The 14072-nt window shown below is 35.7% G+C and overlaps 1 protein-coding gene across 1 annotated transcript; it reads left to right on the forward strand.

The window, feature by feature from the left end:
• Nucleotides 1–1454: 1454 nt before the first annotated feature.
• On the forward strand, nucleotides 1455–4266 carry LOC138870977 (uncharacterized). Its single transcript, XM_070148822.1, has 5 exons — nucleotides 1455–1759; nucleotides 2240–2790; nucleotides 3161–3343; nucleotides 3507–3688; nucleotides 3838–4266. Exons 1-5 carry the CDS (start codon nucleotides 1455–1457, stop codon nucleotides 4264–4266), a joined length of 1650 nt encoding a protein of 549 aa, XP_070004923.1.
• The last annotated feature ends 9806 nt before the right edge of the window (nucleotides 4267–14072 follow it).

The following is a 14072-nucleotide window of genomic DNA, read 5'->3' on the forward strand; positions in this document are numbered from 1 at the left end:
GAACAAAGTACCCCTCAGAACCTCAGGTCCATTTAACACTACGCGATCGCATTACTCCTCATGCGATCGCAAGGAACAACCTCCTCAACCTATGTGATCGCATACCCTATTCCGCAATCACATTGAGCAATCAGAATGGCCTTCCCCAAACCTTCTATGCGATCGCAATTTCACTCCTACGATCGCAGAGAACAAAAATGTTCTGCAACACTCAGCTGAAATCTGCAACTTCAAAAACCAAGATTGGTTCGATTGACCATCCGAAATCACCCCGTGGCCCCCGGGACCTCAACCAAAAGTGCCAACCCATCCTAAAACATCATTCAAACTTGTTCCAATCATCAAAACACCACAAACAACATCAGAACCATCAAATTACATCACATTCAAGCCTAAATTTCTTAAAAACTTCCGAAATACGTATTTGATCAAAAACCCGACCAAAACACCTCCGAATGATCTGAAATTTTGCACACACATCCAAAATTACCTAACGAAGCTACTGCAACTCTCGGAATTCCATTCCGACCCCCGTATCAAAATCTCACCTACCAACCGGAATTCGCCAAAATACTAACTTCGCCAATTCAAGCCTAATTCTACTCCGGACCTCCAAAATCAATTCCGATCACACTCCTAAGCCACATATAAACCCCCGAAGCTAACCAAATCACCGAAAATCACATCCGAGCCCTCTAACACATAAGTCAACATTCGGTTGACTTTTCCAACTTAAGCCTTCTTAAAAGAGACTAAGCGTCTCATTTCTTACCAAAATCATCTCCGAACTCAAACTAATCAACCCGGTCACATAAAAAATGGATAACGAAGCATAAAGAAGCTGAAATGGGGTAAAACGGAGCGGTAACTCATGAGACGACTGGCCGGGTCGTCACACATTCCCTAATTTGAAGATCACTAAGTGTGAAAAAACAGATCGAAGATGTTGATTCGCATCTTCTTTTTGGATTTTGATTTCGCTGTTGTTTTCAGATTTTGATTTCGTTGTCGTTTTGATTTTGATTTCGGAGCTAAACTTCTGGATTTTAGCTGAAAATTGTAATCTAGGTTTGGAGATCTGGAGATCTAGAGGTTTGATTTCGAAAAATCTATTGCAGCTATATATTGTTGAAATTTCGAACACTATTGATTTCGAACACTGTTGATTTCGAACACTGTCGAAATTTGCATTGTTGAGATTCAATTTTAGACATAAAAGTGATTATAACTTCAGAATCATGGAAAATATTCCAATTCTGCTGCAGCATAGTGGAGAATGGGATGATAACAATAATTTCATAAATTTTCATGTTGATGCAATTCTAATATAGACCTATTGGAAAGTTGAACAATTTCTCAGAGAAATTGCAAAGCAACTGCAAAAGGACAGTAAAACAATAGTTATTTAGTATGCTATTGCTCAATGATATCCACCAATTACAATTTGCAGCGATATGAGTGTTAGTGTTTACATGAAATTGAAAAAATCAAGTGCAGGGACGACAACACTTCCACTGTGTGTGTCGTTTGCTAAAAACACTATAGCTGCAAGCACCTCCAGTTTCGATGTTGCTCCAATTTCATCAGAAATTGCACAATTTGAAAGAACTGATATGATTACTACGTTTGATGTGCAAGAAGGAGATGATGCCATTTTAGAACTTGATGATGCAAACATCATAACTGATCAATTTCATCAAAATGTTGAAAAAGGACAAATTTATAAAGACAAGAACCTGCTGGCTCTCGTTAGGAAACAGTATGCCGTTAGAGAAAAATGTCAATATCGGGTTCATAAATCATGCCCAAGAAGGTCCGTCTGCATGTTTTCAAGTAAAAAACTATGTGATACCTATATAGTATATAAGTATGCTAAATCAGTATACTATGCGAGTATGGAATTGTATTGGTTTGTCTGTGTTTTTAATCAGTGATACTGGTATAGTATATAAGTATGATATATCAGTATACTATGCGAGTATATAACTGTATTGGTTTGTCTTTGTTATTATCAGTAAAACATAATACCAATATAGTATATATGTATGCTAAATCAGTATACTATGTGAGTATAGAATTGTGCTGCTTTGTCTATATTTTTTATCAGCAAAATATGATACTGATACAGTATATAAGTATACCAACAGAGTATACCATGTGAGTATATAATTGTACAGATTTTTGTGCATGTTTTTTATCAATAAAACATGATACATAACTGTATTTGTATTATAAACAGGTATATCCTTGAATGCGTGGATGAAAGATGCACTTGGATACTTAAAGCATCAAGCCTGCGAGCATCAAATCTTTTCAAAGTGACGGATTTCAATTCTGTCCACAGTTGTTTAACTGATAAGAGATTTTGTTCACAAAAGCAAGCTGTCTCAGCTTTTGTTGCAGCTGTGGTACAAGATAAAATTGTTGACCCGAAAACCATATATACACCAACAGATATCCAGAGAGACATCCAAAAAGCATATGGTATAGACTTAAGCTACATGCATGCATGGAGATCAAAAGAAAAAGCAATGCAATTATTGAGACGATCACCAAGTGAGTCATACAAGAAAATGCCAACATATCTTTATATGTTAGAGTACGCTAACCCAGGATCAGTGACACGACTACACACTGAAGGAGATGGGAGCTTCTTGTATGCATTCATAGCTATATATGCATCGATTAGAGGATGGGTCTATTGTAGGCTAACAGTTGTAGCTGATGGAAGTTTTTTAAAGACAACATATAGAGGGACCATACTCACGGCTTCCACGCAAGACACAGAGGGTAAGAATACAATCCAATTACATTCAGTTAAAGAAACAAAAAATATTTTCAAATATTATATGATACCAGTATGGTATACAAGTATACCAACAGAGTATATAGTTGTTTTGCAAGACAGCTGCGCGTACCTATAACTATACTACTATATGAAATACTAAATTAATATTTTGTGTACAATCCAATTACATTCAGTTAAAGAAACAAAAAATATTTTCAAATATTATATGATACCAGTATGGTATACAAGTATACCAACAGAGTATATAGTTGTTTTGCTACACACCTGCACCTACCTATGACTATACTACTATATGAAATGCTAAATTAATATAGTGTGTTGTAATTGATATTTTGTTCTTTGGGTTTACAGGACAAATTCTACCCCTTGCATATGCAATTGTTGATTCGGAAAATCATGCATCGTGGGAATGGTTCTTCGTGCATTTCAGAGAAACTTATGGACAAAGAGAGGGAATGTGCATTGTATCAGACAGGCATGATGCTATATGGAAAGCAACTTTAATTGTCTATCCAGAAGTCCCTCATTGTGCATGTATGTTCCATCTGTGGAACAACATAAAGACAAACTTCAGGAAGAGCCAAAAACAAATCAAAGAAGTATATTTTGCATTAGCAAGTTGGATATGATAAATGGTCCCGGGCGCATTCCAAGGGAAATAGAACCATGACCATGACATCGAATATTGCGGAATCAGTAAATGCAGCAAACAAGCACGCAAGAGACCTCCCAGTTGTGAATTTGCTTGACTTTATGACAACATTGATTCAAAAATGGAATTACATCAATCGGAAGGATGCAGTGGAATCATTTATGAAGATTGGTGCAAAGTATGAAAAAATATTGGCAGATAATACTATCTTATCACAGACGATGATGGTATGCATTTTCAAAATCATAAAAACACTGCATATACTGTATTTTTACTTTTTTACCTTAGTGATTTCACTAAACAACTGAATATTGTTATTTAAAAAATACTATTACTTTATATAGCTAATGACTTCTCTTAATTAAAATTATACTAGGTGTTGCCATCAACTGAATTCTTACATTTAGTAATTGATGGCCAAACAAGAAATGTGGTGCGCCTACATGAAAGAAACTGCACTTGTGGGAGGTTTCAGCTAGACGACATTCCATGTCCACATGCAATGGCAGTTATACAAAAATTCCATATGGATTCATACAAGTATTGCTCGGATTACTACAGCATAGACTACTTGCTGAAAATATATGAGATAACAGTAAATCCATTGCCTGATGAAACAACGTGGCAAATTCCAGAACATGTCTCTTCGCAGGTGGTATTGCCACCAAAAGGAAAAATCAAACCAGAAAGACCTAAAAAGAAGAGAGGCATAGGAAGCTGGGAAGGAAATACAGTTACATGTGCACTATGTGGGAGAAAAGGACACAACCGGAGAACATGCCGAAATATTCCAAAGAGAGATTGATATAATGCTTCAATGTTTTTATAGAACTCATATATCATAGAATCATAGCATTTGAATTGCAAGAAAATAAAATGCATTTCTTGCACTAGACATATATTTGGTATGATGATTCTTTGCGAAATTACTTTTTGGCAACAAATTTATATGGCTACTTGTATTTTCAATAAGAATCTATTAATTTTCTATTTTAGTATATAAAAGTGGGATGCATTTATGTCACAACCCAAACCGAAGGGCCGCAATGGGCACCCGGTGCCTTACTCAACCGAGTACCAACATAACATATCTTTCTTAACATGTTATCATGAGTAAATGAGCCAGAAAACCCGTCATGAGATAACAAGAATAAAACATAAGGGAATACTCAACATATGAAGACCCAACATGATATACAAACTAATATATGTGACATACGGTCCTATAAGGCCGACATGACCATTAGTAAACTCGAAACATAGGCCGACAAGGCCATACAATTATCCATACACCTGACATCTGTCTACAAGCCTCTAAGAGTATATAAAATCATAAAGGTCGGGACAGGGCCCCGCCATACAAATCGATACATATCCAAAGCATACTGACCAAATAGGCAACTCCGGAGCAAGTGGAGTGCACCAACACCTTCGCTGAGCGGATAGCCTACTAGGAGGACTGTCAACCTATCAATCGAGACCTGCGGGCATGAAATGCAGCGTCCCCAGGCAAAAGGGACGTCAGTACGAATAAAGTACCGAGTATGTTAGGCAGGAAAGCTTAAACAAGAACAGTAATGTAAAGAGAGAGATAGAGGAGATACAACATGTAACATCTGAGTGCCTCTGGGGGTTACTAATATGAAATGCATAATACATATATATACATAAACTTTTTAAAACATTCGCCTCTGTGGGTATCATCATCATCATATCTTACCCGGCCTCAAAGAGGACTCGATAAAAGCGTACCCGACCATCATAAGGTTCGGTAGAATAGTACCCGACCACGTAGAGCTCGGTAAAACAGTGGTTGCACAATAGGTGCCATACCCGGTCGACTATAGCGCGGCTCAGTAGAGTAAAATAGATACATATATATAATGCATGCTCGACTCATGGAATCACGTTCTAACCCTTTCGGAGTGATGTAAGGTCATTGCACCTTCAATTAACACTATGGACATCCCTACTATCAATATGAACCTTAGTGGTATTTAAGGATCATACACACTTGTTTAGAATAACTTTATAAGGAAATAACAACATGGACAACCTTAGTTTCTAGGAGTAGATCCGTTATGAATTAGCGTACCGTTTATGTTCATGTCACTTTAGATCATGCCAAAAGAAAGAAGTAAGTGCCTTAACATACCTTAAACCCGTTGAGTCCTTAATCACTTCCAAGCAACTCTTCAAACAAGTCAACTCAATCTATCATAGTATAAGGAGATTCAAAATCAGTGCTGAGCAAAGGCTAAGTCTATAACTTAAGCTAGTAGCTCGTTTACGTAAATTTTGGCAGCATCTCCCTTGTAACAAGGGCCTCCTCCAATACCATATACAAACAACAATGACCAGAGCAATCCATCAATACATAATTATCAATATCAAGACACCATATAACAACAACAAGTCACAACTACATTACGACGAGCGGCAAGCTCCGATTGGAATCCGTATACCCCTTATCAATCCTTATAGACTTCTTACTTCAACATAAAAGTATCATTAACATGATAATGAAGTCATTAATCAATGATTCCAGCCTTATACCATATATTTATAACAACGAAAATAATCCACAACTTCAACTATCCCCAACTAGCAACTTTATTCACTAGTTCATGTCTAGCCCATCCATTTAACTTAATAAATATCAAGATAACCTTAGGCACAAGCAAGAACACAATATACATACCTCCTACAGTAACTTCAAGTCAAAATCCAAGTTATATTCATTTTACAACAACCCTTAATAGCAATACAACACCATAGAAGTGACTTAAGCTAGTCCAAGTATTATCTTATAGTTTATCATCCTAACAACTTAACCAACATACAAGCAAGCTTAAGCACAATTAGTAGGCTGTTATACTCACCTTAGACAGCAGCAACAACTTGGAATTTCATCCAAATACAGCCCACAACAATCCTCAATGACAACACAACCTCAAAGAGGTGTTGTTCTTCACTAGAACTAAGTTTTGATGTTGAAATATGGTGTAATCACTTTGGAATCACTTCAAACCCTTGTGGTATATGTTTAGGAGGGTTAGGAGAGGTTTGGAGACGAAATTTAGTTGAAAAATGAGCAAAAATAGGCGTCCAAATCGTTTATAAATTGAAGTAGGTCAACCACCGCCTAAGTGGGTCCCATTGGGAGCTGCTTGCGCGGTCTTGTGAAAATGCGAATATCTCTCTACTCCGATGTCGTATTGACGAACGGTTTAATGAGTTATAAACTAGACTTGTAGACCTTCAATTTGGTAGGTATAACACCCCATGATTCCAAGTATATTTGGAGAAATTCTCAGATACATTTGACCTAAATTTCAGCAAATTTATGAATGTAACTTGTGATGACCTTTGCCAACTCTTGTTCCACAACTTGCTTGCCTTCAAAATGTAGAAAATGAATATCATACGACTAAAATAACTCATAGAATAACCTCCTTATCATGTTAATAACCCTAGTCTCACCCCAAAGTACATGTTATAACATTCGAAACTTGTCGACTTTCGACGAAACTTATTTTCTTCAATTGGTTTAGCTTCTAAGATTTCCAACCCTCTTGGTACTCGTTATTCATGATCTTAAATATTTGTAACCTCCAAGGTAACATGATTAACTTACTTTATTTTCTTCCAAATATAATCTCATTTCCGAGCTTACATCAATGACTTACGACGTACTCTCACGTATGAAAACTTGGGGTGTAACATCATTCCCCCCTTTGGAACATTCGTCCTCGAATGTTATGTGATACCCAAGTGGTATATTTGTATACCTTATTGGTATATCTGTATATCTTATTGGTATCAAAATATGTGCAGAAATAGAAGTGGTGCTGCAAATGCAACATTTGTACATACTTTGTTAACAAAATGGGCACGTTTTGCAGCTCATGTCTGTATTGAAGTATCATAAATTGGAAGTCATTTACATGCAGTTATTGTACATCATCAGGTACATTAATACAAGGTGATACCCAAATGTTATATTTGTATACCTCGCTGGTATATAGTGGTATTGCACTAATATGGCTAAAACAAAATATGCGCAGAAATACAAATGGTGCACCATATACAATGTGATACCCAAAATGCGCACACTTTGCAACTCATGTCAGTACTTACATCTAGTTACTGAAGGAAAAAAGGTGAGACAAATACAACGTGATACCCAAATGGTATATCAGTATACCTGATTGGTATATTGTTCTACTACACTAATACACAATCTATACTAAAACTACAGATGAACATTAAAGCTTAGACCATCATCACATTCGAAAGAAGATCATTTAACTTCTGTCACAACTACTTTGTATGTTGTTGGAAGTATTAGCTTCATCTGCCCCTAATTTTCACTTGCAGAATCCATTAAACCTTACCCTCTAGCAAAGGAATGGACCTCGGTATCCTAATAAACCAACAACTATATGGAAGAAGCCTAAGAAAAGCCCAATAAAACAAGCTGAAATCAGAAATAAAATCAGCAAATTTTCAGCATCAAGAGACATAACTAAACTGATAACCCCCATGTACTTGAAGAAATCTATGCCACATATTCTGAACCAGAATAATTAAATATGACAAAAGAAACATTAGCAGCTGGAAATATTTTATAAAGGCACAAGTTTCCTACAGTCTTGAATCAGCAGAAGGTCATTTACTACTAATAATACCATACTTCACCAAAAACTATTAAAATCCTGCAAAGTTTTCATGATACGATTAACTAAAACCAAAAAGAGACCTATACTACTTCTTGCGTTTCTTTCCACGAGTCTTTTTAGGTGCTACTGGAGCCTCAGATTCACTTGATTCGTCATGCAACTGCTTGTTTCTCCCATAGTGCCACAACAATATACCAAATCTAGCTCGAAGACCATCCACATCAAAATTGGCAACAGGGATTGGAAGATCTTCAATAATATACTCAGCAAAGCAAGCAACATATACTCCACAATCTCTGAAATAAAACAAATGAATAGACTATAAAAATCAATTAGAAGTGAAAATGTTAATATGAATGAGGAAAACAAAGTAAAAAAAAGTAACTATTCTTACGAATTTTGCTCTGTTGGCAGATTTGTAATCAGTTCAATCTCAAAAGGATCAGTCAACTTCTTTCCCATGTGCAGACCATTTTCTACTACAATGTCACTTCTTTGGTTATAAAATTCAATACTAACTAGAAATAGGGGGATCAACACAGCATAAGCCTCTGCCACTTTTTGAATAGCTTTTTTGTGCTTTCGACTACGTAGCGAGTCATATACGTAAAAACATCTCCTGTGGAATGACACACACCCCAATATCCAATGCCAAATTTCTGCCAAATTAATTGGAAAAATGACATGATCAACCTGGTGCCATGGAGTGTTGCAATGCATCCTAAATCCTTTCATGTACTCCATGATATCGTCTGATCTATCAATCAAATGATCTTGTTTCCCACCTTTTACAAATTCTGTGAAAACCCTTTGAATGATATTATTAAAAAGAGTATCTGTAGTTGTGCTTTGATTGGCATATTAATTCCATATTTTGCCTTTTTCCTAAGATAGTAGAATATAATATTCAAGTGCTGCAAAAAAGAGAGGAAGAAAACATGACTACCACTAACAATATGAATGAACTACTACAACAACAAAAATAAAAAGCAGTACACATACCGAACTAGAGAGCGGCCTGCCAGAATAGTTTAAGGTATGGAAAAACGTCTTATCATCAATCTGTTCAACTTCAAAGTCAAAACAAGGCTCTAGATTTTGATCACCAGGTAAATACACTTCCTTATTTCGTATAAAAGAAGATATGGATAAGAACTATAACAACAAACATTAAGAAAAAATGAAAACAAAAGTACATGGAAACGAATATGCACTCTCCCAATTGCATGTTTGCTTCAACAAAGTTTGAGAATGCAGTCGTAGCTTAAAATCAACAGTCTCTGAAATGTCATTTACAAATGGAAATCTTCCTTTGATAACCTTCAAGGATCCCCCAACTACACTAACACCAAATTGCCAGTCATTCCTATACGGCGACTGTTTTACAGCTGTGGGGCGCCTTCTCCGTGCGAAAACTGCAGGAGTAGTTTCAATGTCTGTTTGTATCTGGACAATACTTCTTGATACCGACTGATCAGGTTTAGACTTATTTACAGCACGAGTTGTCAGTTCATTTCCAGATTGATTTACATTACGTCTCCCTCCTTGTGTAATGGCAACAATTAAATCAAGTTGAGAATCAGTATATTCAAAATCAGAATCCAAGTGAAGATCACCCCCGTGTCGACATGGAGCTTAAATTAGAAAATGCTAGTGAATAAATAAATATACAAAGTTAAGAAATTTAGAAAAAAAGAATGAAAAGTTATATATAGAAGACATTACCAGAAGGCAAATTCACATTAGTGCCACCAACATCCACTTGACCAACACCACCAACCCGACATGCTGAACACATAAAAGCATTATCAGCATCACTACTTAAATAAAAATTAAAAATCTATCAAGAACCTATCATTTACATACTAACTACAGAATTAGTAACATCAACATCGTACCTTGTGGAGCAGTATTAGACTCAATAACAATATCTGCTCGTGTCTATACAGGGATTCCTGATGGCAACGGAGCAGGACCCGACTTTTTAACATCATGAGATGACTGCTTATATGTTGCTTGTTATGTAGTGGCAGTGATTTGATCAATTGCAGATGCAGACAGTTCAAAGTTAGAATCTAAGCCAAAATCATGCTCATTTACGAAGGGGGCTGAAAAAAGTTTTTTAAAAAAAGGTTAGTCAATGCACAAATACATAGAGTTAAATAAATAAAAAAAGAATAAAAAAATTACATATACAACATTTTACCAGAACGTAAATCATCATTAACTACACCATCACTTGCTGTGACGTTCTTCACATTGACACCAGCGGCACCTCCATCTTGACCAACCCCACCAAAACCAGATACTAAACATATAAAAGTATAATCAAGAGTACTATTTTCAAAAAATAACACCAAAAAAAATCAATCAAATATGTGATTTACATACTAGAAAGCGTTTTGGGCATGCTATCTCCAAGAACTACAGGATCATTCCCAACGTGGCCACTTTCAAACTGGTCATAATCATTATGCATCTCACGAAAGTCAGGATCATTATCCTGTTGCTTATGCTGAAAATGAGAAACTAACAATTTTAGTATTATGTATATTACAAGAATACTATGTGCACTAAAAGTAAAGAATGGAATAGTATCCTATAAGCATATATTGCATCTTTGAACAATATACTATAGCATTATATTATATAAAAGATCAATACCGCTGAATTTCCCTCTGGTTTCATTGACTGCCTACCAATAGCTGCAAGCACCTCTTCAAACTTGGTCTCTACAAAAAGCTTCAAAGCTTGTAACTCCTTCATTACCTCAACATTGGTAGGTTGGGAATCACCTTCAGTACTTTCATGCATACTTTGTGTCTTTGGTAATTGAGTGCCAAAAACCTGAAAGCTATCGGGCTGACTGTCAGTGCACTCAACTTCAATTTCAAAGTTTAGACCACGCACATCAAATAGTTGTTTCTCATCATCAGTTGGGGTGATGTTCTTTAGCTGCAATTATTAAGAACACTAGTTAGAAATAGAAATGATAATAAAGTATGGAAAGATAAAAGATCCTTATTACCATATGATAACAATATAGTATACATGTATATCAACAGAGTATATCACTGAATTGGGATATAGTATACATGATACCAATATAGTATACATGTATACCAACAGAGTATATCACTGAACTGGGATATTGCTAGAACTGTGACTAAATTACTGTACCAAAATATTAAGAAAGGCAATAAAACTATGAGAAAATTACCTGCTCGCGTTGCAAGCTACACATTTGCAAAGCAACTCGCTCATTCGGTATTTGACCCATGACTACCTAATTCAAAATTTGTGGAAGTTTATTTCCAAGATGATCAGCAAAGTGACCATCCAAACTTGGGCAGCATTCATACAACCAAGTTTGTAAAGCCAACATGAAGCCACCGAGTCTATAAAAAGAAGGCTTATCTTGAAACTTGTTGGAACACGAGTCAATTGTAGCTTTATAAATATATATACCCCAGGGATAATTATTAAAATCACCGCACTCAACCAAGTCAATGTAAGACCGTGAAATAACCTTTGTTTTGAGTTGAGAAAGTAAGAAGCTGTTCACAAAATAAAGAACTTCTATCTTCAACGCATCATCATCTGTTTCCCATTTCTTCTTCTTAAAACAGTCTGCTAGTTGGGAAAATGTCACGGATGCAGTCCCAAAATATTTTGAAATCAACCTATTCTCTATTATGCTCTTTATACTTGTATCACCCTTACATTTCAACCCAGTACCAAGCCAAAGCGCAACCTAGAATCATTCACTACAAACCACATCTCATTTTTCACCTCATGATGTACTTCTCTAATAAGCAAATGGTGCATAACCCGAATCTGCACAATAACTGGTGGCAGATCCAAAAAATAGCCAAAGCATATTTTCTTAAACAGTCAAAGTTGCCTCTTTGATAAATTCTCTTTCAATTGATGAATTACATGGCAGTTGGTATTCCAATCAACCTTTGGTTTATAATCTAAGTCCATAGGCACAAGGAAATCCCAACAGTGCAAAACATGTTCATATAAAATAATTTCAGAAATAGAATTCACTTAAAATGCAATTAAACCAACTAAAAATATTACAACTACCATATGATACCAACACGACATATAACTATACCAGCAGGGTATACAATTCTACTGACTAATTTCCGGCAACTACAAATTTTACTTATAAAGAAACAAAAGGAAAATAGTGTGGGAACAATTTGCAGCAATACTAAGTGACCATCAATGCATAAACTTACTTTAAGTTGTTTCATTTGAAGATGCATATTCAATATTACTAGGGAGGGAAAGCCAAAAGAAACTTAGCTATTAAATCTACAGTATCCGGAAACTATTCTATCAAATACATATTTTAGAGGATAGTAACAAAATACTTTTCATCTTGCATATTCTTGAGATTACTAAGGAAGTAAAAGAATAGCATAAACTCACATCAAAATGCACTACAAGATAGCTAATATTCGACAAGGAACTTATGCTACAGTACCAGCGCTTCTCGCCCATTGACCCCATCCACACAATGCCACCTATAAAGAAAAGCTCATTCTGCACTCCTAACTTACACGGTCTCATTCCTTCCATGCTTCTCTCCACCACTGTCAATTGGCTAAATACTAAATCATGTACAAAACCATCTAATGCAAAGCTGAAAATCAGAAATCACACAGAGCAGCTCTTGCTTCAATAAATATGGTTGACTACAACAGCTACTGAATCAGTGACCCTTTTTAAACCTCACGCAGAACATTAATTTAATCTGTCTATATTGATTCAAAAACATTGAGAAACTAATATCAAAGACAAATATGTCATCCAAAATTAACAAGCTCATTATTGCAAATTAACTGGTCTGTACAATATACTAGAAAAGATCACTCAATTCCTTCATGCTCAAACACAATGTATACAAAATGATATTTTTTACTTCTTCTAAGCAGAATGATAGGCCTAAATTTTGCTAATATCACATAAACATACACATAGAACAGCTCAAATGAACTTCACCCAAAAACTCAAAATTCGCTGGTACTTGATTTTCTCTTAGTTAATCATCTAGTGATGGATTTTGACAGCTATAAACACTATTACGTCGCACTGAACATTGATGAAACGGATAGCTGGAATAAACAGATAAATGAAAATCGTAATAAATTTACAACAGTTCTCTTAAATGTATAGAATGAACTTGAAGAAATAGAATTCACTTAAAATTAACACAACTGACTATAACTATAATATAATACAAAAGCATAACATGAAATCAAAAAATAACAATGTACTGTACATTCAAAATCTCAAAGATCATAATTGTAAGAAAATTACCTTCTTGGGCGAGATACCAATTTTTTCTTCTTTAACTGAGAATCATCGCTGCAATCAACATCTACTGGTTGAGTCTCTGTTTTAGGCACGGATTCACGTCGGCTTCCCCCTAACTCAGAATCCTCAACAACTTTACCTTTTCCCTTATCAGTCACAGGAACACCTGCTATGACTGGTTCGGAATTTGTGTGGGGTAATGACAGGTAGGGAGTTTCATCGACTGACGAAGCATTAATATTGTTGCCCTTTCCACCCTCTAATTCTACATTTTCAGTTGTGTTTTCAACATGACTACTGCTAGGGTTACGACTAAATAGAGACTAAGAATCAGAAAATAAGGAAAAACTATGAACAGACATGGCTGAGGCAACGGATTCAGCAGCTACTTGTGTTGAAGAATGATATTGTCCACGGCGCCACCATCTACGCGCACAATGCTTCCGACCCATAGAGAAAACAACAACCCATAGACATTGATTCACAAAAGTACAAAGGAAAACACAAAAATCCTATGATTTTGAAAACTCACTTTCACTAAAATGTACTTTCAGAAGCAAAAATTTCACCCAAAGCAAAAATGTCACCCAAAAATAGG

This window comes from Nicotiana sylvestris, chromosome 6 (assembly GCF_000393655.2).
Source record: "Nicotiana sylvestris chromosome 6, ASM39365v2, whole genome shotgun sequence".
NCBI classification, from domain to species: Eukaryota; Viridiplantae; Streptophyta; class Magnoliopsida; order Solanales; family Solanaceae; genus Nicotiana; species Nicotiana sylvestris.

What these genes read in the sequence shown, in the direction of transcription:
- LOC138870977 (XM_070148822.1), top strand. Translation starts at nt 1,455, where the DNA reads ATGAGTGTTAGTGTTTACATGAAATTGAAAAAATCAAGTGCAGGGACG. An exon ending in CTGGCTCTCGTTAGGAAACA is followed by an intron (nt 1,760 to 2,239) that starts GTATGCCGTTAG and finishes TATTATAAACAG; the next exon opens with GTATATCCTTGAATGCGTGG. An exon ending in TCTTATCACAGACGATGATG is followed by an intron (nt 3,689 to 3,837) that starts GTATGCATTTTC and finishes AAATTATACTAG; the next exon opens with GTGTTGCCATCAACTGAATT.